At 37.9% G+C, this 26852-nt stretch overlaps 2 protein-coding genes across 2 annotated transcripts in view; both read left to right on the top strand.

Moving 5' to 3' along the window:
• LOC141582964 (uncharacterized) overlaps positions 1-26852 on the top strand; it is an 815156-nt gene that overhangs the window by 40645 nt on the left and 747659 nt on the right. The gene's annotated exons all lie outside the window — the stretch shown is intronic.
• On the top strand, positions 167-25358 carry LOC141583037 (RNA-binding motif protein, Y chromosome, family 1 member B-like). Its single transcript, XM_074392456.1, is given in 10 exon segments — positions 167-406; positions 1050-1140; positions 3161-3295; positions 4243-4346; positions 15143-15257; positions 16335-16409; positions 19052-19166; positions 20052-20162; positions 20257-20345; positions 25069-25358. Coding segments are annotated over 10 exon segments (1365 nt in total).

Below are 26852 nucleotides of genomic sequence, written 5' to 3'. Positions count from 1 at the left end.
TAGTCACCCTCACCTACCTCCAGGCTGAACATAATGCCCTCCTCCCGCCTCCCACAGACACCTGCCTCTGCTGCTCTACACACGCCAGGGAACCCCTACACGGTGCGGACCAGTCCTTGAAAAACCCGTGGGCCTCGCCCTGCTGAGCATCCGTTGCTAAAGCTACATGGACCCAGGGATCCTGGGATGCGCCACCGGGCTGCCGTCCCACGCATGCACCTTGGGGCCCTGGGCCCCAGCGGGATCAGCTATGCCCAGCAGCTCGGAAGACACAGGGCAGGCCCTGGACCTACGAAGCCCTGATGGCAGCGGTGCATGCCGCTGTTGCTCGCTGGCGGGAACCTCTGGGTCGGCAATGCAGTGTCTTGGGTGCGCACAGCACAGCGTGTACACAGTCCATCCACGGGTGACCCTGGCGGCTGGCCTCCAGTGTGCCTAGGACCCAGCACGAGAGGAATGCTCCTGGGAGTCCAGCATCCTTAGGGAGGAAGCATGGCACTCGGGGTCTGTATTCGCCTAGACCTACCAAGAGTGCAAAGTTCACCCCAGCAAGGTTCCAGGCGGTTTTCCTCCCACGCGCCTGCCCCGCCCAATTCCCCCAAGCCTCCTCCGCTGCCACCCTTGCCCCAGCAGCCAGCTGGTCCCTCTCCCTCTCCTCTGGATCTGCAACATTCAGGACCATCTGCCTGGCCTGCCTAAGGAAGTGAGACGTTTCATGTGTTTGCTGTGGGTCAACCGCCTGCCACAGTCATGATGGCAGTTAGGCCGTCAGAATTCCACGCCCACAATTCCAAAGGGCCGGCTCCCTGCCTGGCCTGCGCGTGATCTCAGAGCCACAGGGCAGAAACTCGGCGAGCTAGTCAACCGTGGCTCGCCCGATGAGGGTGGAGCTGCAGGACACCCGGATGCGGCCACGCACCTCCACCCTGGAAGTCCACCACCCACCGTCGCACTGATTGGCTGCCGACAGAGGCTGTTTCAGCTACTTCCGTGGGGCTGCCGTGGCGGGGATCTTTCTTTCCCGCCCAGTCCGCTTTTGTGCCTCTCAGTTGGCAGCGGGGCTAGAGGCTTCCAAAGCCAGGTGCAAGCAGCCCGAGGGCCCGGTGACCCAGAGGCTGTTTGTCCTGCTGAGAAGCACCTGTAATTTCTGTTTCTCTGCTCAGGTTGGTCTCGCCAGGCGTTCGGAGGTTGTCAATGAAAGTGGCTGGGGTTTTCAGTGTGCGGGCGTTGAATTATGGGAGGAGACGGTCGAGCGGGCTCGTTCTTAGCGCCTGTGAGAAACTCGGGTTTGTTAAACTCACGGAGGTTTCTTGAGGATTCTTCCTTTTACTGTTGGACGTGTCCGATGTGGGGGCAGCTTGTGGGAGAGGGACCTCGGGCGCCATTGTTTTCCTGTGCACGTTTTATTGAAACGGTTTTTCTCTGTCAGTGTGGTCATAACTCAAATACACAGGCAGTGTACTTACGCAGTGTGACCAGGGAAACAACAAAAGCTTGTACTTTTAGTTAGCACGTTTCAAATGTCTGATTTTCTTCACAGGACGTAGCATGCTAAGGTTGGCATAAATTGCGTGACTTTTGGGTTTGTAGAAGTCTGGAAGCATGAATAATCAATTTAAATTTGCTCTTTTAAACCTGTAATTGTCTTCCTCCTTCCGTGACAGTATTTGAAAGACGTTTCCTCTATCTCTGGTAGGGTCGATAATTTAAATGGAAGAGGTGTTTGCAATGGAGATCAATGGCGGTAGATAGGTGAAAATTGAAGCAAATAGATGCCCTTAAGGTTTTGTATTGACCTGGGAGACTGACGTACTCCTGTAATCCCAACATCTTCGGAAGTGAAGGTGTAAGAATGACTTGAGGTCCGGAGTTGGAGGTTAGCCTGAGTAACGTAATGGGGGTCGTTTAATCTGTTGCCATTCTGGCACCAGGGGCCGGTTTAGAGGAAGGCAGCTTTTCCACAGACTACGGGTTGGTAGGGGGAAGAAGGCGGCGAGTGAGAGGCGGCAGCTTAGCATGGGGCACGGGGTAGGGCGGGGCTTCTGCTCGGAACAGCGTGGTGGAGCGCAGAGTGAAGTAGTGGGGTGACAGGGAGGACGGTGTCATGCAGCTGTGGCACCTCACGTCATTCTCAGACGTTACATTCTCATAAGGAGGTTGCCACTGAGATTTCTCACATGCGTAGGCCAGAGTACTGCTCCTAGCCTCTGCCAATCCCAGCGGAGGCGGGGCTTACAGACTTAAGAGTGCTTCACCCCTCGTTTTGCAGCCAGGTCCCTGAAAGGCCCAAGATATTTATGGCTGAAAGCCAGAGTTTGTGGATTACCGATCTAGATTGTGTATATTTCAAATCACTAAAAGTTTGTACAATATTTAAAGTTCCTCCCCCAAGAAAGCATGTAGTTTAGGCAGCTCAGTTTAATCATTTATCAAAACATCAGGTTTTGCATGGCATTTCACCCCTGAATAGTGACAGCACTTTGGTAGCACCATACTGACATATCACATGAGCCCAGAAGTTTCAAAGTTGGTCAGCATGGTACAAGCTGGTTCTATTGAAAGACACACACACACACACACACACACCCTTGCACATGCACGTACCTTTGCACACACCCCTGCACACACACACGCACACAACCGCTCTGGTAGCAACACATACTCCGGCACACACACGCACCCCTGCACACACCCGTGCACACACATACACACACCAGGTCTGGTAGCAGGCCACTGTAGCCCCAGCTACTTGAGAAGTTCCTATGTGACAGGATCACTTGAGGCTTGGTTGAGGAGGCTGCAGGGAGCAATGCACATTGGCAGCAGGAAACTTAACCACTTAAAAAAATTGTACTTCATAAATATATAATTTTCAAATAAAACGATTTAAATTGGGGATTCCTGTGTATTTCCACTTTGTAAAATTAGAATAGCTTCTGTTATCTAGTTTTTCTAAAGAGTTTTTCTCAGGTAGGTAGTGAAATGCACTATTAATCCATGAAGCCATTCTGCCTTTTTCTCTTTATGTTACAGATTTTTCATATAGGATGTAAAGTACTTTAAAAGAGGCCTGCCCCTATAAGGGAATTTGATATCAGTTTTCAACACAGGATGTAATAAAATTTAATCTTTTCGTCTTTATATTGTTATCTAAATATAGATTTATTTTCTACCGTTTACAGCAAAATTATGGAAGCAGATTGCCCTGGCAAGCTATTCATTGGTGGGCTCAGTAGAGAAACCAATGAACAGATGCTAAAAGCAGTATTTGAGAGACATGGTTCCCTGTCAGAAGGTAACCCTTAAAGCCAACATGTACATATTTTCCCTAAAATAAACATAGAGTTAATATATGAAATTGATGACATAATTTTTTGTTTGTTTTTAAACTCCTGTTTTGAAGTTTCTATTTGGTATTCAGAATGTTGTCATGGCAGCAGGTGAAGGGTCTGTGATAAAGTTCATCTGCATACTACTACCAATGGGACATTGTTGTATCCAAGTGAGTTAGAAGGGGAGCACCGGTGTCTAAGTTCCAAATTAAGAGTTCTTTATTTGGCAGTGACTGAGAGTCAGCTCACCCTCAAAGTCTCTCAGCCCTGACAAAGGGGCTTGATTTTCCTTTTTACCTTGATTTAGGTAGGGGAAGGGGAGCCTAGCTAACGTGGAATTTTACAGAAATAGAGCAAGCAAGTTACATAAGGAAGCTGGGAACCAGGGATCAGGAGGTTCCCAGGATGGTTGGTTGGTAAGGGTATTTGCATACAAGCATTGAGGGAGGTAGCAGAGGAAACTTTCCATACACTCAATCCCTGAGGAGGGCATTGACAGTAACAGTTAGACTTGCCAAGCAAGAGGTGTTTACAGTGGTTACAGGTACCCGGAACCGTGTGAACTGCTGTTAAGGATTCAAAGCTTTGAATGCAGTGTGACCCAGGAATGTACCTGGAGGGGGCTGAGGCAGGGAGGGAGAAGCTAAATGGAGCATATCAGGGTCCTGGCCAAGATAGAGTCACTTAGGCTGGCACAAGTTAGGTTATTACAATACAAGCAATAAAAGTAAATTTGTGTGGTAGTAGGGAATGAAATGGAATGAAATAAGCTGTCTATAGGGGTGATATAGTGTTAAGAATCACAGTAAGGATTTGAATTGCAATTTGCTTGTTATTTTGATGTAACATTCAGATAGCTAGTACTATCGGAAGTCCATTATGTAAATGAAAAGGTTTTCATATATTTCAGTTCATTTGTTGAAAGATCGAAGCAGGAAGTGCAGAGGCTTTGCGTTCATTACTTTTGAGAACCCTGCAGATGCTAAGCATGCTGCCAGAGATTGGAATGGAAAGGTAAGTTTCCCTTATTAGTGCTATTCTAACTCTGTTCTTCAATTAACAGCATCTCTAGGTCTTTTTCACTACTAGTACACTTTGAAAATAGTATAATGACTTATGAATGGAAATGATTTAGCTGTCCTCCTCCTTGGACATATAAATGCAAGTGTAGTTGGAAGGATGTTGGAATGAACATTATATAAATTACCTTATGGTAATCCAATTTTTATGTTTTTATTTCAATATGAGTGTAAAAATGTTTCAAAGCTTTTGAACAGCTTTAAAACTTAGAAGGATCTCTCATGGGAATGAGAAAAAAAAATCATGTTTATTAAATGGCTGTTAATGGAATTACATCCAATTCATAGTAATACATCTATAGCACAGAGAAAGTGTGGATAGACATCTAGACAGACTTACAAGAAATAAATCTTCTGTAGATGGACATCGAGACAGACTCACAAGAAGGAACGATCCTCTCCCATTTTCTGAAAATACATTCTTGAGAAAGTTCATTTAAACAAGACCTTTCCATTTAAGGAAGTGTTAAGTACTTGAAAATAGAAAATAATACGAGAACATGGAAGTTGGATACCAGAACAAGTAACTGACATTTTTACCCCATCCTTGTGCCCGTCTCCAAAGAACGTTGTTTTTTGTTTGTTTGTTTGTTTGTTTTTGTTTCTGTTTTTGTTTTTTCTGTAACCAGGGTGACATGCATACCTAGTTACTTAGTAACATGGATAGCTCCTTATTATTTTTTCCAATGTGTTCCAGGACTTGCTTTGATCCAAACAATAATATCTTGTCCTGTGGAGTTTTAAATTCTGGAGGCTGTGTATTTGTTACAGCTTTAAACTTTTATGCAATTCTCGTTCCTCCTGAATTCCTTTGTGTTGCAGCCAAGATGATTTCTTTGGAGATGCCCTAGAGCTTTTTTGTTTTATAATATTATCTCAATCTGTTTTTATTTCCTGCTATACTTGATGCCATCCCCAATATGTTTTTCTGGACCACTTGAGTATTATTCTTCCATATAAATGTTGCACAATTGGCAATTTATCCTTTAAGAACAACTTAGATTTTCTATTTTTTTTTTTTTTTCGCCCGGGCTAGAATGCAGTCTAAATATGGGTATGCCTATAATTGTCCTTAATAATGGAGACACGAAAGAAAATGAGGGAAGAGAGTAACAAACAAAGAGCCAACCAACATTTGGTTTAAACTTCTAAGTTGATATGATGTGGTACTGATAAGAGTGTACATTTTGTGTAAAGTGGAGAGTTCTATAAATGTTAATTATGTCCACTTGTTCCAGATCTGAGTTCAAGTCCTGGACATCGTTGTTAATTTTCTGTCTCATTGATCTGTCTAATATTAATGTTGAAGTCTCCCACTATTATTGTGTGGGAGTCTAAGTCTCTTTATAAGTCTTGTATGTCTGGGTATTCCTGTATTGGGTGCGTATATATTTAGGACCTTTAACTCTTCTTGTTGCATTGATTCTTTTATCATTATATAATGTGCTTCTTTGCTTCTTTTCATCTTTGTTGCTTTAAATACTATTTTATCAGAGGCAAAAATTGTAAATTCTGCTTTTTATTTATTTATTTTTGCTCTCTGGTTGGTTGGTAAGTCTCTCTCCATCCCTTGTTTTGAGTCTTTGTGTATCCTTGAATGTGAGATGGGTCTGGATGCAGCATACAGTTTTAGTTTTTTGTCCAAATTGCCTGCCTGTCTTTGAATTGGGGAATTTAGTCAATTTAAATTTAGAATTAATAATGATATATGTGAGTTTAATACTTCCATTTAATATTAGCTGGCTGTTTTGCCCATTAGTTGATGTAAATTCTTCATTATATTGATGTTCTTTACTTTTTGGTATTTTTTAGAAAGGCTGATACTGTTTGTTCCTTTCTATGTGTAGTGGTTCTTTCAGAAGCTCTTGTAAAGCAGGCCTGGTGGTGATGAATTCTCTGAGTGCTTGCTTGTTCATAAAAAACTTTATTTTTCCTTCACTTATGAAGCTTAATTTGGCTGGATGTGAAATTCTTGGTTGAAAGTTCTTTTCTTTTAGGATGTTGAATATTGGTCCCCACTCTCTTCTGTCTTGTAGGGTTTCTGCTGAGAGATCTGCTGTAAGTCTGATAGGCTTCCCTTTGTGGGTAACCTGACCTTTCTGTCTGGCTGCCCTTAGTATTTTCTCCTTCATTTCAACCCTGGTGAATCTGACGATTATGTGCCTTGGAGTTGCTCTTCTTGAGGAATGTCTTTGTTGTGTTCTCTGTATTACCTGGAGTTGAATATTATCCTGCCTTACTAAGTTGGGAAAATTTTCCTGAATAATATCCTGAAGCATATTTTCCAGTTTGGATTCATTCTCTTCGTCACATTCAGGTACACCTATCAAGCGTAGATTAGGTCTTTTCACATAGTCCCATATTTCTTGGAGACTTTGCTCGTTCCTTTTTATCCTTTTTTCTCTAATCTTGTCTTCTTGTTTTATTTCATTGAGTTGGTCTTCGACCTCTGATATCCTTTCTTCTGCTTGATCAATTCGGCTGTTAAAACTTGTGCATACTTCACGTAGTTCTCGTATTGTGTTTTTCAGCTCCATCAATTCACTTATTTTCCTCTCTAAATTTTGTATTCTTGTTGACATTTCGTCAAACCTTTTTTTCAAAGTTTTTAGTTTCTTTAGATTGTGTTAGAACAAGTTCTTTTAATTCACAGAAATTTCTTATTATCCACGTTTTGAAGCCTGCTTCTGTAATTGGAACACACTCGTTCTCCATCAAGCCTTGTTTCGTTGCTGATGAGGAACTGGGATCCCTGTTGAGGAAGAGGCATTTTGATCTTGGGTATTCTCAGTCCTTTTTGACTGTTTTCTTCCCTTCGTTGTAGATTTATCCATCTGTGGTCTTTATAATTACCGTCTTTGTAATTGGGTTTCTGAATGGACGTCCAACTTATTGATTCTCAGCGCCGAAATCTGAGCAACCCACTGCACTGACTAAATCAGCGGCGTTAAGGTTGATGGTGCTTTTCTGACTCTGCACCAACAACCGACGCTCTGAGGTGCTGGCAAAACCGCCTCACCGGTCACAAGAGTCGCACTGGCGACCCGTGGGGCTCCTCCGCTGGGAATCTCCTGATGCGTGAGCAACAAGAATTCATGTGAAGGTGTGGCGTCCTCTTGTTCTTTGCGTTTTCACTGGGAGCTACAATCCCGAGCTGGTAGTGATCAGCCATCTTGGATCTCTCTCTCTATTTTTTTTTTTTTAACTCAGTGTCTATTATAGGAATTTTGTGCTCACCGTACCATGTATTAATCACTTGATCATTAAATTGTCTTTAGTACATCTTTAAACTTTTTGAGTTGATTTTGTTTTTCTCTGTGTAGCTCACTTTCTGGTACATAGCCGACATTGCATTTTTATTCACGCTTATCCTCTCATATTTTAAGGTATAGTACAAGCTGATAGTTGATTTAGGTCATGGTTTCATGCTAGGTATGGAGACACTTTTGACTTACGTATCGTAATATTTGGCCATTTTCCCCCAGTTTTTGTGCTGAAGAAGGGTTAATTTGTGTAGATGTCTTTTCCACATTGCCTTGTCTCACAAATTTTATTATGGAAAAATTAAAATAAATGTTATATGCAGAGAAGTGTTAAGAAGGGAAATAAAGAAGGTACTTAGAGTTTTCAGGGGAAGATTACAGTTTAAGAAATTGTGGCAGACTTTGGAACACTAGGAAGGAAGCAACCGTGCACTAAACTGGGGAAACTGTTCTGGGCCAAGAAATATCATACAGCGTCTCAAGATGGGAAGAACTGCTTATTTGTCTGCAACAGGTCTTGGAGGGGATTTAGGATCCTTTCCCAAATAAAAAAAAAAAAAGCCATGTAATGTTTAAATAGAGTGATTAGCAGAACTGTTTTCTTTTTTTTTTCTTTTTTTCTTTTTCTTTCTTTCTTTTTTTTTTTTGAAAGAAAAAAGGAATAATAAAAAGAATAAAAAGAGGAAGAAAAAGAAGGAGGAAGAGGGAGAGAGAATGGGGGTATTGCTTTATTGCCTGGGCTAGAATGCAGTCTGAATATGGGTATGCCTGTAATTGTCCTTAATAATGGGGACATAAAAGAAAATGAGGGAAGAGAATAACAAACAAGGAGCCAACCAACATTTCACTTAAACTTCTAAGTTGATATGATGTGGTACTGATAAGACTGTATGTTTTGTGTATTTAAAGTGGAGAGTTCTATAAATGTTAATTACCTTTACTTGTTCCAGATCTGAGTTCAAGTCCTGGAGATCATTGTTAATTTTCTGTCTCATTGATCTGTCTAGTATTAATGGTGAAGTCTCCCACTATTATTGTGTGGGAGTCTAAGTCTCTTTATGAGTCTTGTATGTCTGGGTATTCCTGTATTGGGTGCTTATACATTGAGGATCTTTAGCTCTTCTTGTTGTTGCGTTGATCCTTTAATCATTATGTAATGTCCTTCTTGGATTCTTTTGACCTTTGTTGCTTTAAAGACTATTTTATCAGAGGCAAAAATTGTAAATTCTGCTTTTTATTTATTTATTTTTGCTCTATGTTTGGTTGGTAAATATTTCTCCATCCCTTGTTTTGAGTCTTTGTGTATCCTTGAATGTGAGATGGGTCTGGATGCAGCTTACCGATGGGTTTTAGTTTTTTTTTATCCAAATTGCCTGTCTGTGTTTGAATTGGGGGATTTAGTCAATTTAAATTTAGAATTAATAATGATATATGTGAATTTAATACTGCCATTTAACATTAGCTGGCTATTTTGCCCATTAGTTGATGTAAATTCTTCATTATGTTGATGCTCTTTACTTTTTGGTATTTTTTAGAAAGTCTGATACTGTTTGTTCCTTTTTTTTTTTTTGAGACGGAGTTTCACTCTTGTTACCCAGGCTGGAGTGCAATGGCCTGATCTCAGCTCACCGCAACCTCCGCCTCCTGGGTTCAGGCAATTCTCCTGTCTCAGCCTCCTGAGTAGCTGGGATTACAGGCACACACCACCATGCCCAGCTAACTTTTTGTATTTTTAGTAGAGTCGGGGTTTCACCTTGTCGACCAGGATGGTCTTGATCTCTTGACCTCGTGATCCACCCTCCTCGGCCTCCCAAAGTGCTGGGATTACAGGCTTGAGCTACCGCGTCCAGCCCTGTTTGTTCCTTTCTATGTGTAGTGGTACTTTCAGAAGCTCTTGTAAAGCAGGCCTGTTGGTGATGAAATCCCTGAGTGCTTGCTTGTTCATAAAAAACTTTATTTTTCCTTCACTTATGAAACTTAGTTTGGCTGGATGTGAAATTCTTGGTTGAAAGTTCTTTTCTTTAAGGATGTTGGTCCCCACTCTCTTCTGGCTTGTAGGGTTTCTGCTGAGAGATCTACTGTAAGTCTGATAGGCTTCCCTTTGTGGGTAACCTGACCTTTCTCTCTGGCTGCCCTTAGTATTTTCTCCTTCATTTCAACCCTGGTGAATCTGATGATTTTGTGCCTTGGAGTTGCTCTTCTTGAGGAATATCTTTGTCGTGTTCTCTGTATTACCTGGAGTTGAATATTATCCTGCCTTACTAGGTTGGGAAATTTTTCCTGAATAATATCCTGAAGCGTACTTTCCAACTTGGATTCATTTTCTTCGTCACATTCAGGTACACCTATCAAGCATAGATTAGGTCTTTTCACATAGTCCCATATTTCTTGAAAACTTTGCTCATTCCTTTTTATCTTTTTTTCTCTAATCTTGTCTTCTTGTTTTATTTCATTGAATTGGTCTTTGACCTCTGATATCCTTTCTTCTGCTTGATCAATTTGGCTGTTAAAACTTGTGCATACTTCACGTAGTTCTCGTGTTTTTCAGCTCATCAATTCACTTATATTCCTCTCTAAATTTTGTATTCTTGTTAACATTTCATCAAACCTTTTTTCAAAGTTCTTAGTTTCTTTGGATTGGGGTAGAACAAGTTCTTTTAATTCACAGAAGTTTCTTATTATCCACATTTTGAAGTCTGCTTCTGTAATTGGAACATACTCGTTCTCCATCAAGCCTTGTTTTGTTGCTGATGAGGAACTGTGATCTCCTGCTGAGGAAGAGGCATTCTGATCTTGGGTATTCTCAGCCTTTTTTGGCTGCTAGTGATAAGCTATCTTGGATCTCTCCCAGCAGAACTGTTTCCAAACATTACTTTGGCCTACAGAAAAGATTAAACTGAAGAAAGTTATTGTGAATTTAATTAGGACATTAAACCATTTCTGAGAAATAACATGAAGTACTATACTGAGTTGTTTTTTAGGGATGCCTATAGACAAAATAAGAAATGAGTAAGACAGAAAACGTGAATGAGACCAAACAGTGATCACATCTATTGAAAGAGAACTAGTATAGATACAGGTAAATCATATTTGGACATTTTATGTGATACACAGCAGCAGGTTCAAGAATAAATTCATAGTGAATAATGTGACTAACCACTCTGAATAAATAACCTTATGTTTTCAAATGACACAGTCTTTCATATAGCCCCAAAACATTGAAACTTTTAAATATGTGATGTGAATGCAAAGATGAAGCACATTGTATATTGTAAAGAAGAGATGGGCTACAATCTCCCATACAATTTGTTATGGTTTAACTTTTCAGGTTTTATTTTTTAAATTTTTAATACCGGAGGCTTTTCAAGACATTGAATAATGGAATTGGTGTACATTTCTTAACAGAATGCATGGTCTCAGTGATTGTTGCAGGTTTTGCAATGTTCACAATGTGGGCATTTCAGGAAAAAAAATTTGTTTAGGAGAAAACATCTAGAATGTAAATAGAGTTGATGTAAAAAATGTCTGTAAAATAGGATTATTTGAAATGTGGCAGTGTTGCTGACGGTATGCTTAATACTTTTAGTTTTTGGATGGAAAAGCAATAAAAGTAGAACAAGCCACGGAACCGTCTCTTAAAACTGCTGGCAGCCAGAGAACACCACACTTTTCAAGAAAGAGAAGACCCACAGGAAAACAGAGATCTGCAAGAGGAAGGATTGGACAGAAAAGAGGTTGGTATGCCTCATGTGGAGGATGCTTGTGTAAAGTTTTAATATATGAAGTTGGAAACATAGGACTGAAAGACAAAAAGCTTGAAATTATAGAAATTTCTCAAATTCTTTATATCCTTTATGAACAGAAAATTAACTGTTAATAAGCAACATGATTTATAAGTACTAAAATTGTATAATGAGAATGATTAAACTAATGCCTCAAACTCATTTTAAGATCTTAATTACTTTGCATTGAAATAAGAAAAATTTCAAAGTGAATTGACTTTATGAATCTTGATTATGTATTTTCCACAGATTTTCCTCAGAACATGTTCCCATTAATTATCCTTTAGAGTTTCTTACTTTATGGCCCAGAATTTCATATACGTTGTATTATCAAAATACCATGAAACCTTGAAACCCATCCAGTGGGACATTAGTAACTGAGTATTTGAGGACGATTTTAACAATATTTGTTTGTTTCTGTGTGTGTGTGTGTGTGTGTGTGTGTGTGTGTGTGTGTGTGTGTATGTGTGCACGTGTGTGTATAAACATGCATACGAATCAAAACCATTTCACTTCTGATATAGAGAATTTGTTAACACACCTGCCATAAAGTATTATCCATTCATGGAGTATAGAACTTCAGTTTCTTAAAAGATTCTTTGACTCAGAAATATCAGAAACCTTGGCTTTGAAATACAAATGTATCTTTCTTTGCAGGAGGAAGAGCTTCTGAAAATGGTATTTAAGATTGGTTTACTCAGTAGGACAGAGGGGTTAATTTCTACTTAAAAAATAAAGTGACCATTTATTAAGAAAATACCTATTGGATAACTTGTATTATCTATTAACCAACCTTCAAAAATCTAAAATTTATTTTGGAATTTTAATAGCTAGCTATGCAGTTTATGGGAGATACATTTTCTAAATTTGAAATTGCAGTATTCGCTTCATTCTAAGAGGCAGAACCTGTTGCCTTTTTTGATTGCAATTAATCTTCAGGGTGAAGTTTAATAATACTCTGCCATGTAGGAGAATGTGTATATTTTTAAATGTGACACCAGCCAGGTCTCACATTTTCGTAGATATGTTAAAAATTATTATTTAATATGTGATTCTTAAAGATTATTAAAACTGAACATGGGCTAGGAAGAAAAGTAGTATTTAATAAAGGTAGAATAAGAATTATGTTATGTTAATAAGTTTGTAGATAACGGATTTTTCTCAGGTGTCACTGTATCATTGCATAAATAAGTGAGTTTCTTTGAGTGTAATATGGTTTATGTTTATTAGATGATTTGAAACAGCTTTTGTAGTACTAGAACAACATGAACAGTAATTTATCATTTATCTCCTAATTATTTTCTTTAGTTTCATCATATTTTGTTGTTTAGCCAATAGGCTTCTGCTCTCAGTTTATTCTCCACTTATCCCATATTTCTTTCTCACATCAATGTGCAGTGTTTCTTGAGTGTTTATTTGTTAGGTGTTTAAATGGATTTTGATATTTTGAATTGCACTGATTTGATACAGAAATTCTACATTCTTTAGCATACATAAATGTGAATTTTTAAGATTACAATGGGTAGGAAAGATTTAGAAATATCTACCACTTAGCCATTTAAGAAATGATGATGTTACTTAACAAAAGATTTTGTTTGAAATACAGATGATGGTGAATACACTGGTGATCTCAACATGAGCTTTTTCAGGGGACCTTTTCCAGTTAAAAGATGTACACCTTTGAGAAGTGGAGGTCCTTATCCAAAGAAGTCTGCTCCTTTTACTGTGGCTAGAAGAAACAGCGGGATGGGAGGTAAAGATAAATGCTACTTGATGGAATTCTGACATTTCTGTATAAATAAAAATGAGCCATTTGTACTGAAGGGTTAACTTAAAGTTTGAGATACAAAATAGATGTGACACATACATTGGCATATTTACTGTTTGAAAACTTTTATAATAGATTCAATCGAACTAGAGAATTTACAGATTTATGGTAAAGACACACGAGCTTCAAATTTCAGATAAAAGAAGGGATTACAGTGAGGGAAACACTCCTTTTAATGCTGTGTTTGCTAGAGAATTGCTTTTAGTTTTTCTTGAAGTTCCTGGTAGTATTTTTTGATGGTCAGCTTCTTAATCCAATCAATTCTTCCATTTCCTAGGTCCTTTGTATTGAACCCCTGGTGTACCAATCTATAAATTGTATGTTGAGTTTCATTGTTTGGTTAAAGTACTGCCTTCACCAAACCAGAATGCCCTGGCGAGATGATGGCTCATTAGTGCCTCAAAATATGGGGATGAAGCAGTTACTCTCTTAAAGCTGCCTGCTGTTGTTGCAGATGGTGGCATCCACGACCACACCTGTCTTAATTTTGTACAATATTTCGGTAGAGACATGATCTCCCCACATTGTCTGAGTTGACATTAAATCGCTGAGCTCAGGCAGTAGACTTGCCTCAGTCTTCCACACTGGCTCATGGCATGAGCCACTGTACCTGGCCACCCAGATCCTGAGACCCCAGCAATGCTTATGTGATAGGCATTCTGACTGGTTTTTAGAATACTAAGAACATTCTCAAAGATGCATGTTGGAAAAGAGCATATCCAGCATTTTCAGTTATGTGGATATCACAGAAGTATAGAGTAGCGAAATATAAGAAGGGCTTTAAATTAATCATTAAGATGGTACAGTGATGTTTAAACATTAACACAAGATACTTAGTGAAGGAGTTCAAATTACTTGAAGGGAGAATTCAGAACTAAGCAGCATGAGGCAAGCAGTAGGGTTAAATAGAAGTAATAATTCTGAGAAGAAAAAGTGTAAGGTTTCAGAGTGAAAAGAAGAAAGCCAGACAATGTAACAGCTCTCAGCAAAGAATTTTAAGGAGAACATATTAAAATTCTGAATTAACCCTCCATGATAATATGAAGAAAATGGAAACATGGCATTTTGAATTTTCCATTTTGTAATAGACTATCAGTGAAGGTAGGTAACTGCTGACTTCAAAATGCAAAAGTCAGCACATTTTCACTAAAAGTTTAGCCAGTGAACATATCATAGGTGGAAGAGTGACCATTAAGAAGTTGCACATGAAGAGTATATTAAAAGAGATTGTTTTCTATTTTGAAAGGGGCATTATGATGTAATTAGCACTTGAATAGTACTGCTAATTACCAGGAGAAGAATTGTTGGCCATCATTAGAAAACCTGCATTAGTACTTATTAATTTTTCAACATTTAAGATAGGGCCAACCAGTTGAAGACCGAGGAGAACATTCATTTCAGTGTATATATAGCAAGCAGCCATTCGAGAGTTGTAGTACTTGTGTGCGTGAGATGCACTAAGCAACATGGGTAAAGTGACTTTCTTGATCAGAGAAATCACGTGTGAACTTTAAAATCAGCAAAGACTTTGATGGTTTTACATGTTTTGCCTCTGTAATCAATAGTCGTAGACAATTCGTATGAGAAAGAAAATAATAACTAGTAGTTATTAGCCATTAAAAGTGAACATTTAACTAAGTGTTAGTATATGGCTTAAATTTGTAAGAACTGGCATTGAAGGAATCGAGATAATTCAGAGCCGTAAGAATGAATCGAGGTGTCAGGAATTTCTGGTGACTTAGGGAATGAAAAATTGAGTCATTGAAGAAATATTTTGTAACATTTGTCTTAGAGAACAAATAATAGTGTTTCACGTTTTGTGCTGTTTACATAATGTTTCATCATGTTAAATTTACAGGTACCACATCACGTGGAAGGGAGAATTATGGAGGTCCTTCATGCGGAAAGTCAGTCTCTTCCTGGAGGTGTGACCAAATGTCACGAAAAGATGATGGTTATGCACCTAAGAATAGGTAAAGGAAAAATCAAAAACCAGTTTATTGTTGTTTTAGTTATGATATTCACTTAAGAAAATGGAAGATTTTTAGGTAAACAATTAAGTGGCATATATTAAATGCTGTGTTCTGCAACAACCACCTCCATCTAGTTCTGAAACCTTTTCATCAGTCCAAACTACAAGTCCCTTACCAGTTAAGCAGTCCCTTTCATTTTGTCTTTTCCCTCAGCTGCTAATAACCACCACTCTGGTTTGTCTGTGAACTGACAGGTTCTGCATACTTCATGTTAATGGACTTGATCCATCTCTACTGGACTTTGATATCTGTTTTCTTTCTGCTTGATGTCCTGAAGTTTCATTCACAGCATAGCACTTCAGTCTTTACATAAGCTGTTAAGCTATTCATTTCTCTGGGTATTTCCTCCACACTATGTTTATGCACACATGTTTGTTTGAGTACAATTACTGAATTCTGGGTATGTATGAGTGAAAATTATTTGTCTTAATGTCAAGTTATTTTTTTTTTTTGAGGCCCCACCACATTTCTGCTTAGTAGCTGCATCATTTTCCAATCCAACAAGCATTGGATCAGTGTTCCAGTTTATCTGCATCCTCTCATGGTCTTGATATTTGTAGCATTTTAAAATGTATAACCATTTCAGTATGGCTGTAATATGGTATCTCACATGGGTTTTGAAATGCATTTCTGAATAACTAATTATGACTATCAGTTCCACTTGTCTTTTGGGTATTTTGATATTGTATTTGGATAAGTGCCTAGTCCTTTATATATGTCTGGCCTTTATTTTATTTAAGCTGTACATAAGTTATGTTTTTGATACTAGAAGTTGATAACTTAAAATTTGCTTCTTCAACTTATGCCCTCAGAAATAATCCAAGTTTCCAAGACACCATACAATATTCCTCGATGCGTAGACACTATGCATACCATGATCATTCTCATTCTACACAGGATACACATTCCACTGGAGGATATAGGTATTATAACATTTTTCATTTTTGTTCAGTACATTTCTTAAACTGTTCATTCTGACACAGTCAAACCTTTTTTGTGTTTTCTTTTTTAATTTAGTGATCATTTTGGCTACAGAAGGCATGCTGGTAGAGATCATTCTGAACATCGTAGTAGAAGTTCTACCAGAGATTCGTATCAGATATGTAGTAAGACCCCAAGTTTGATTTTTAAATTACAGAATTATATTCAATAGACCAGATTTTTAAAAAGGAAGGTAGAAAGGAAAAAGGTATCATGTTTAAATACTGAGAGTTTTGAACAGTAGAAAGCTTAAGGAAGTGTACTAAGCTTAAAAAATATGTTAATTATCAGAAAATGTGAATGGCGTTTAATTCAGAATAAAATTTCTTAAGCTTGAAAACACTACCCTTCTGCGTCTTTTGAATAAAGCCTTTTGGGCAATGCAGAAATAGAATTTGTTTAGCCTATTGTTTAGAAAATAGGCTTCTGCTCTGAGTTCATTCTCCACTTATCCCGTATTTCTTTTGACAACAAAATGCAGTGTTTCTGGAGTGTTTATTTGATAGACGTTTAAATGGATTTTGATATTCTGAATTTCACTGATTTGATATAGAAATTCTACATTCTTTAGCATATATAAATGTGAATTTCTAAGACTACAATGCATAGGAAAGATTTAAAAATATCTACCACTTAGCCATTTAAGAAACAGTGATGTAACTTAACAAAATATTTTGTTTGAAATACAGATGATGGTGAATACACTGGTGATCTCAACATGAGTTTTTTCAGGGGACCTTTTCCAGTTAAAAGATGTCCACCTTTGAGAAGTGGAGGTCCTTATCCAAAAAAGTCTGCTTCTTTTACTGTGGCTAGAAGCAACAGTGGGATGGAATATCAAGGTAAATGCGACCTGATGGAATTCTGTCGTTTCTGTGTGACTAAAAATCAGCCATTTGTACAGAGGGTTAACTTAAAGTTTGAAGTACAAAATAGATGTGACACATACATTGGCATATTTACTGTTTGAAAACTTTTATAATCGATTCAGTCGAAGTAGAGACTTTACAGATTTATGATAAAGACACAGTTGAGGTTCCAATATCAGATAAAAGAAGGGATTACAGTTAGGGAAACACTCCTTTTAATGCTGCGTTTGTTAGAGAATGACTTTTTGTTTTCCTTCAAGGTCCTGGTAGTATTTTGTAATGGTCAGCTTTTTAATCCAATCAATTCTTCCATTTCCTAGGTCCCTTTGTATTGGACCCCTGTTGTTCCAATCTATAAATTGTATGTTGAGTTTCATTGTTGGATTGAAGTACTGCCTTCATCAGGCCAGAGTGCATTGGTGAGATGATGGCTCATTAGTGCCTCAAAATCTGGGGCTGAAATTACTCTCTTATCTGTTGTTGCAGATAGTGACATCCACCACCACGCCTGTCTAATTGTTTTTAATATTTCGGTAGACACAGGATGTCACTGCATTGTCTTAGTTGACATTAAATCCCTGAGCTCAAGTATTTGACTTGCCTCAGTCTTCCACACTGGCTCATGGTGTGAGCCATGTTGCTTGGCCATCCAGATCCTGAGAACCCAGTAATGCTTACATGAGAGGCATTCTGACCAGTTTTTAGGGTACTAAGGGCATCCTCAAAGATGCATGTTGGACAAGAGCATGTTCAGTGTTTTCAGTTATGTGGCTATCACAGAAGTGCAGAGTTGTGAAACATAGGAAGGGCTTTAAATTAATCATTAAGGTGGTACAGCGATATTTAAACATTAATGCAAAATACTAAGTGTAGAAGTTGAAATTAATCGAGGTGAGAACTCAGAACTAAGCAGCATGAGGCATGCAGTAAGGTTGACTAGAAGTAATGACCCTGAGAATTGTAAGGTTTCAGAGTGAACAGAAAAGCCAGACAATAAAGTAACAGCTCTCAGAAAAGAAATTTAAGGAGAACATATTATAATTCTGAATTAGCCCGCCATGATAATATGAAGAAAATGGAAATACTGCATTTTCAATTTTATATTTTGTAATAGATTATCAGTGAAGGTAGTTATCTACTGACTTCAAAATGCACAAGTCAGCACATTTTCATTAAAAGTTTAGCCAGTCAACATATCATACATGGAAGAGTGACCTTTAAGAAGCTACACATGAAGAGTACATTAAAATAGATTGTTTTCTATTTTGAAAGGGGCTTAATGATGTAATTAGCACTTGAATAGTACTTCTTATTACCAGGAGAAGAATTTTTGGCCATCATTAGAAAACCTGCAGTAGTACATTTTAATTTTTCAACATTTAAGATAGGGCCAACCACTTCGAGACCAAGGAGAACATTTAGGTGTAAATATAGCATGGAACCATTCGAGGGTTGCAGTATTTGTGTGCGTGAGATGCAAGGAACAACAAGGATAAAGTGACTTTCTTGAGCTGAGAAAGCACCAACGTGTAAACTTTAAAATCAGCGAAGACTTTGATGGTTACGTGTTTTGCCTCTGTAATCAATAGTCATAGGCAATTCATATAAGAAAGAAAATAATAACTAATAGTTATTAGCCATTAAAACTGAACTTTTACCTAAGTGTTAGTATATGGCTTAAATTTGTAAGAACTGGCGTTGAAGGAATCAAGAGATAATTCAGAGCCATAAGAAGGAATCAAGGGGTCAGGAATTTCTGGTGACTTAGGGAATGAAAAATTGAGTCATTGAAGAAATATTTTGTAACATTGGTCTTAGAGAACAAGTAATAGTGTTTCAGGTTTTTTGCTGTTTACATAATGTTTCATCATGTTAAATTTACAGGTACCACATCACGTGGAAGGGAGAATTATGGAGGTCCTTCATGCGGAAAGTCAGTCTCTTCCTGGAGGCGTGACCATATGTCACGGAAAGATGATGGTTATGCACCTAAGAATAGGTAAAGGGAAAATCAAAAAACAGTTTATTGTTATTTTAGTTATGATATTCACTTAAGAAAATGGAATATTTTTAGGTAAACAATTAAGTGGCATATATTAAATGCTGTGTTCTGCAACAACCACCTCCGTCTAGTTCTGAAACCTTTTCATCAGTCCAAACTACAAGTCCCTTACCAGTTAAGCAGTCCCTTTCATTTTGTCTTTTCCCTCAGCTGCTAATAACCACCACTCTGGTTTGTCTGTGAACTGACAAGTTCTGCATACTTCATGTTAATGGGCTTGATCCATCTCTACTGGACTTTGATATCTGTTTTCTTTCTGCTTGATGTCCTGAAGTTTCATTCACATCATAGCACTTCAGTCTTTACATAAGCTGTTAACCTATTAATTTATCTGGGTGTTTCCTCCACACTATGTTTATGCACACATGTTTGTTTGAGTACAATTACTGAATTCTGGGTATGTATGAGTGAAAATTCTTTGTCTTAATGTTAAGTTTTGTTTGTTTGTTTGTTTGTTTGTTTGTTTTTCTGAGGCTCCTTCACATTTCTACTTAGTAGCTGCATCATTTTCCAATCCAGCAAGCATTGGATCAGTGTTCCAGTTTATCTGCATCCTCTCATGGTCTTGATATTTGTAGCATTTAAAAATGTATAACCATTTCAGTATGGCTGTAATATGGTATCTCACATGGGTTTTGAAATGCATTTCTGCATATGACTATCAGTTCCACTTGTCTTTTGGGTATTTTGATATTGTATTTGGATAAGTGCCTAGTCCTTTATGTATGTCTGGCCTTTATTTTATTTAAGCTGTACATACGTTATGTTTTTGATACTAGAAGTTGATAACTTAAAATTTGTTTCTTCAACTTACACCCTCAGAAATAATCCAAGTTTCCAAGACACCATACAATGTTCCTCGATGCGTAGACACTATGCATACCATGATCATTCTCATTCTACACAGGATACACATTCCACTGGAGGATATAGGTATTATAACATTTTTCATTTTTGTTCAGTACATTTCTTAAACTGTTCATTCTGACTCTGCCAAACCTTTTTTGTTTTTTCTCTTTTAATTTAGTGATCATGATGGCTACAGAAGGCATGCTGGTCGAGATCATTCTGAACATCGTAGTAGAAGTTCTACCAGAAATTCATATCAGATATTTTGTAAGACTTCAAGTTTGATTTTTAAATTACAGAATTATATTCAATAGACCAGATTTTTAAAAAGGAAGGTAGAAAGGAAAAGGGTAACATGTTTAAATACTGAGAGTTTTGAACAGTAGAAAGCTTAAGGAAGTGTACAAAGCTTAAAACCTATGTTAATTATCAGAAAATGTGACTGGCATTTAATTCAGAATAAAATTTCTTAAGCTTGAAAATACTACCCTTCTGCCTCTTTTGAACAAAGCCTTTTGGGCAATGCAGAAAAAGAATTTGTTTAGCCTTTTGTTTAGACCAGGTTTCCCCAAACTACAGCCTGCAGGCTACCTGTGGCCCCCTGAGGCCATTTATCCGGCCCCCACCACATTTCAGGAAGGAGCAGCTCTTTCAATGGTGGTCAGTGAGAGGAGCACAGTATGTCATGGCCCTTCAACGGTCTGAGGGACAGTGAACTGGCCCCTGTGTAAAAAGTTTGGGGACACCTCATTTAGACAGTATGCTTCTGCTCTCAGTTCATTCTCCACTTATCCCATATTTCTTTTGACAACAATATGCAGTGTTTCTGGAGTGTTTGTTTGATAGATGTTTAAATGGATTTTGATATTCTTAATTGCACTGATTTGATATAGAAATTCTACATTCTTTAAAATAGACAAATGTGAATTTTTAAGACTACAATGCATAGGAAAGATTAGAAATATCTACCGCTTAGCCATTTAAGAAATGGTGATGTTACTTAACAAAATATTTTGTTTGAAATACAGATGATGGTGAATACAGTGGTGATCTCAACATGAGTTTTTTCAGGGGACCTTTTCCAGTTAAAAGATGTCCAACTTTGAGAGGTGGAGGTCCTTCTCCAAAAAAGTCTGCTCCTTTTACTGTGGCTAGAAGCAATAATGGAATGGAAGATCAAGGTAAATGCTAGCTGATGGAATTCTGTCATTTCTGTATGACTAAAAATTAGCCATTTGTACAGAGGGTTAATTTAAGTTTGAAATACAAAATAGATGTGACACATACATTGGCATATTCACTGTTTGAAAACTTTTATAATAGATTTAATTGAACGAGAGAATTTACAGATTTATGGTGAAGAAACACTTGAGCTTCAAATTTCAGATAAAAGAAGGGGTTACACTGAGGGAGACATTTTTTTAATGCTGTGTTTGGTAGAGAATAGATTTTTATTTTTCTTGAAGTTCCTGGTAGTATTTTTTGATGGTCAGCTTCTTAAATCAATTCTTCCATTTCCTAGGTCCCTTTGTATTGGACCCCTGGTGTTCAGATCTAAAAATTGTATGTTGAATTTCATTGTTGGGTTGAAGTACTGCCTTCACCAGGTCAGAGTTCACTGGCGAGATGATTGTTCATTACTGCCTCAAATTCTGGGGCTGAAGCAGTTATTCACTTAAAGCTGCCTGCTATTGTTGCAGCTAGTGGCATGCACCACCACATATGTCTAATTTTTTTAAATATTTCGGTAGAGACAGGATCTCACTACATTGTCATAGTTGACATTAAAACCCTGAGCTCAAGTATTTGACTTGCCTCAGTCTTCCACACTGGTTCATGGTGTGAGCCATTGTGCCTGGCCATCCAGATCCTGAGACCCCAGCAATGCTTACATGAGAGGCATTCTGACCAGTTTTTAGGATACTAAGGGCATCCTCAAGGATGCCTGTTGGACAAGAGCATGTTCAGCGTTTTCAGTTATGTGGCTATCACAGAAGTGCAGAGCTGTGAAACATAGGAAGGGCTTTAAATTAATCATTAAGGTGGTACAGGGATATTTAAACATTAACACAAGATACTTAGTGTAGAATTTGCAATTATTCGAGGTGAGAATTCAGAACTAAGCAGCATGAGATAAGCAGTAGTGTTGAATAGAAGTAATAATTCTTAGAAGGAGAAGTGTAAGTTTTCAGAGTGAACAGAAGAAAGCCAGACAATAAAGTATCAGCTCTCAGCAAAAAAATTTTAAACAGAACATATTTTCATTAATGTGTTAACACATTCAGAAAATGTGCAGAACATTTTCATTAAAAGTTTAGCCAGTGAACATATCATAAGTGAAAGACTGACCTCTAAGGAGCTGCACATGAAGAGTATATTGAAATAGATTGTTTTCTATTTTGAAAGAGGCTTACTGATGTAATTAGCACTTGAATAGTATTGCTTATTGCCCGGAGAATAATTCTTGGCCATCATTAGAAAACCTACACTAGTACGTTTTAATTTTTCAACATTTAAGATAGGGCCAACCGCTTCGAGACCAAATAGAACATTTAGGTATAAATATAGTATGTAGCCATTCAAGGGTTGCAGCATTTGTGTGTGTGAGATGCACTGAACAACATGGGTAAATTTTCTTTCTTGAGCTGAGAAAGCACCAACGTGTAAGCTTTACAATCAGCGACGACTTTGATGGTTTTATGTGTTTTGCCTGTGTCATTAATAATCATAGGCCATTCATAAAAGAAAGAAAATGAGCCGGGCGCGGTGGCTCAAGCCTGTAATCCCAGCACTTTGGGAGGCCGAGGCGGGTAGATCACGAGGTCAAGAGATCGAGACCATCCTGGTCAACATGGTGATACCCCGTCTCTACTAAAAATACAAAATTAGCTGGGCATTGTGGTGCACGCCTGTAGTCCCAGTTACTCGGGAGGCTGAGGCAGGAGAATTGCTTGAACCCAGGAGACGGAGGTTGTGGTGAGCCGAGATCATGCCATTCCACTCCAGCCTGGATAACAAGAGTGAAACTCCGTCTCAAAAAGATAGAAAATGATAAGTAATAGTTATTAGCCATTAAAAGTAAACTTTTATTTAAGTGTTACTGTATGGCTTAAGTTTGTACGAACTGGCCTCATAGGGATCAGGAGATAATTCAGAGCCATAAGACGTATTCAAGGTATCAATTTCTGGTGACTTAGGGAATGAAGGATTGAGTCATTGAAGAAACATCTTGTAACAGTTGTCTTAGAGAACAAATAATAGTGTTTCAGGTATTCTGCTGCTTATATAATGTTTCATCATGTTAAATTTACAGGTCTCATGTCACGTGGAAGAGAGAATTATGAAGGTCCTTCACGCAGAAAGTCAGTCTCTTCCTGGAGGCGTGACCATAAGTCACGAAAAGATGATGGTTATGCACCTAAGAATAGGTAAAGGAAAAATGAAAATCTAGTTTATTGTTGTTTTAGTGATGAAATTCACATAAGAAAATGGAACATTTTTAGGTAAACAATTAACTGACATCTATTACATGCCATGTTGTGGAACAACCACCTCCGTCTAGTTCCGAAACCTTTTCATCGCTCCAAACTACAAGTCCCTTACCAGTTAAGCAATCCCTTTCATTTTGTCTTTTCCCTCAACTGCTAATAACCACCAGTCTGTTTTGTATGTAAACTGACCTGTTCTGTGTACTTCATGTTATTGGGCTTGTTCAACCACTACACGACTTCTAGATCTGATTTCTTTCTGCCTGTTGTTCTGAAGTTTCATCCACATCATAACATTTTGCTTTTTACACAAGGTGTTAACCGATTCATTTGTTTGGGTGTTTCCTCCACACTATTTTTAAGCACACATGTTTGTTTGAGTACAGTAACTGAATTTCGGGTATGTATGTATGAGTCAAAATTCTTGGTCTTAATGTTAAGTTTTTATTTTTTGTTTTGATGCCCCACCACATTTCTTCATAATAGCTGCATCATTTCCAGTCCAACAAGGATTGTATCAGTGTTACAGTTTATCTGCATCCTCTCATGGTCTTGATATTTGTAGCATTTTTAAATGTATAACCATCTCAATATGGCTGAAATATGGTATCTCACTTGGATTTTGAAATGCATTTTCTGAATAACTAATTATGAGTATGAGTTTCACTTGCCTTTTAAGTATTTTGATATTGTATTTGGATAAGTGCCTAGTCCTTTATATATATCTGGCCTTTATTTTATTTAGGCTGTGCATAAGTTATGTTTTTGATATTTAAAATGTGTTTCTTCACCTTAGGCAATCAGAAATAATCCAGGTTTCCAAGACACCATCGAATATGGTTCGGTCGGTAGACACTATGCATACCATGATCACGCTCGTTCTAGACAGGATACATAATCCACTATAGGATATAGGTCTTATAACATTTTTCGGTTTTGCCCAATAGATTTCTTAAGTTGTTCTTTCTGACACTGTCAAAACTTTTTTGTTTTTTCTTTTTTAATTTAATGATCATGATGGCTACAGAAGCCATGCTGGTAGAAATCATTCTGAACATCATAGTAGAAGTTCTACCAGAGATTCGTATCAGACATATAGTAAGACTCTAAGTTTGATTTTTAAATTACAGAATTATATTGAATAGATCAGATTTTTTAAAAGGGAAAGTAGAAAGGAAAAAAGTAACATGTTGAAATACTGAGAGTTTAGAACCGTAGAAAGCTTAAGGAAGTGTACGCAACTTAAAACCTTCGTTAATTATCAGAAAATGTGACTGGCGTTCAATTCAGAATAAAATTCCTTAAGCCTGAAAATACTACTCTTATGCCTCTTTTAAATAAAGCCTTTTGAGCAATGCAGAAATAAATACTATCCTGTCAATAAAGACAGATGAATGCAAATATTTTCAAATAGTACTTTATCTGATTCATGCTTTAGTGATGCCAGTAAAAATGTTTAAATGTATTTCAACATAATTTCTATGATTCTATTAACCCTGCAGGGACCTCAGGTGGTGCAGCAACTGCACTAAGGTCTAGTAAGACTTATGGTGGAAGCAGTTGCCCTAATTATAACAATATATGAGATAGATATGGCAGAATTTGGGAGAAGTACTCAAGGAGCCATGGTGATTTCTCTTCCAGTGATGATGAGCATTGTGGCAGAAAGGAATTAATGTGTCCACCCTCTATGGAGAGAGTCGAGCATGCTTCTCCTGAAGCATATGGTAGCTCAAGATACGAGACATCTACAGGAGATGACAGGGGAAGGCGATCTGAAAAAGGAAACTGAAGATGATACTAAAAGTCATGATTATTGTATACAAGATTTTGCTGTTGAATGCACAATTAATATGTTGTTTCAGCATTATTACCTGAGTACCACTATAAGAAATAGGTTGTTTTGGGGGGAGAGGGAGATACTCACTTCCTCCATGAATATTTTTGAGGTATTAAGATTGAAACTTATTTTTTGAAAGTACTTTTACAACTGTTAGTGTTAATTGAACTGAAAACTATTCTGTTTTGATGTAATGTCTGTTTAACAATTTTCAGAATAAAATTTTACGTGTAATATCAAATGCCTGATTTCATTGCTATACATGCTTAAAAGCAAATTATGTAGGAGAGTAAACTGTGGTGTTGACAGTTTTCTTCATCTGTTTGCACCTAAGTTGATTTAAAAATAGGCATCTCTTATGTCTCCATTGGAATCTGTACACGTTTCCTACCTGGGTTGTGTTGCTTTAGTTTATTCCTGTATTCCCACCACTTTGGGAGGCTTAAAGAAGTGTGTGGGCCAAAACAGATTAGGAGATTGCAACCATCCTCGCCTCCAGGGTGAAAGCCAGTCTATAATAAAAATACCGAAAATTAGCCAGGTATGGTGGCACATGGCTGTTGTCGCAGCTACTCTGGAGGTTGAGTCAGGAGAAGTGCTTGAACCCAGAAGGCAGGCATTGCAGTGAGCTAGCATTGCACTACTGCACTCCAGCCTCGGTGACAGAGTGAGAAAGTGTCCCCCCCCCCGCCCCCTCCCCCCTGAAAAAAATTAGCAGTAGTTTTGGCCAGGCGAAGTGGCTCACTCCTCTAATCCCAGCATTGGACAGATCACAAAGTCAATGTTCAGGTCTTCAGAAAGTCTACTGAACTAAACTCTAAGTAAAAGATTTGTCCTTAAAGGTATATTGAAGGAGAAGGTAAATGATTAAATGTGTTGCTGAAGTTTAAGGTACCCAGAATGTTCTTATAACATTTTGTGACTGAGGGGGACCATGGTTATGGAAAAATATTTTCCATCTTAATCAAAAGTTAACCAGCTACATTGCCAAACTGCATAGCTTAATGACATTAATTATTCCTAAACAGTGGAAGATAAATTTCTTTTCAGGAACAAACATTAATTCTTTCTTGAAATATTTTACAGTGTTTTTAAGTAAGTGTTTAGCAGTATGTTCTCATAAATGGGTATGATCTGGAAAAGCTGGGGTTATGTGAAGTTATTTTGATTTTATTTATTTATGTATGTATTTATTTTGTGATGGACACTAGCTTTGTCATCTAAGCTAGGGTGCAGTGGTTTGGACTTAGTTCATTGAAACCTCCACCCATTGGTTTCAAGCTATTTTTCTTCCTCAGCATCTTTAGTAAGTGGGATTTCAGGTGTCTGCCAGCACAGCTGCCCAATATTTTGTAATTTTTGTGTAGACAGTATTTGGCCCTCTTGGCCAAGCTGGTCTTGAAATTAGGATACCCCTCTTCTGCACCCCAACGTGCTATAAATACA

The sequence above is a fragment of the Saimiri boliviensis genome, chromosome Y (assembly GCF_048565385.1).
Source record: "Saimiri boliviensis isolate mSaiBol1 chromosome Y, mSaiBol1.pri, whole genome shotgun sequence".
Lineage (NCBI taxonomy): Eukaryota > Metazoa > Chordata > Mammalia > Primates > Cebidae > Saimiri > Saimiri boliviensis.
This window is presented reverse-complemented; position numbering and strand designations above follow the sequence as displayed.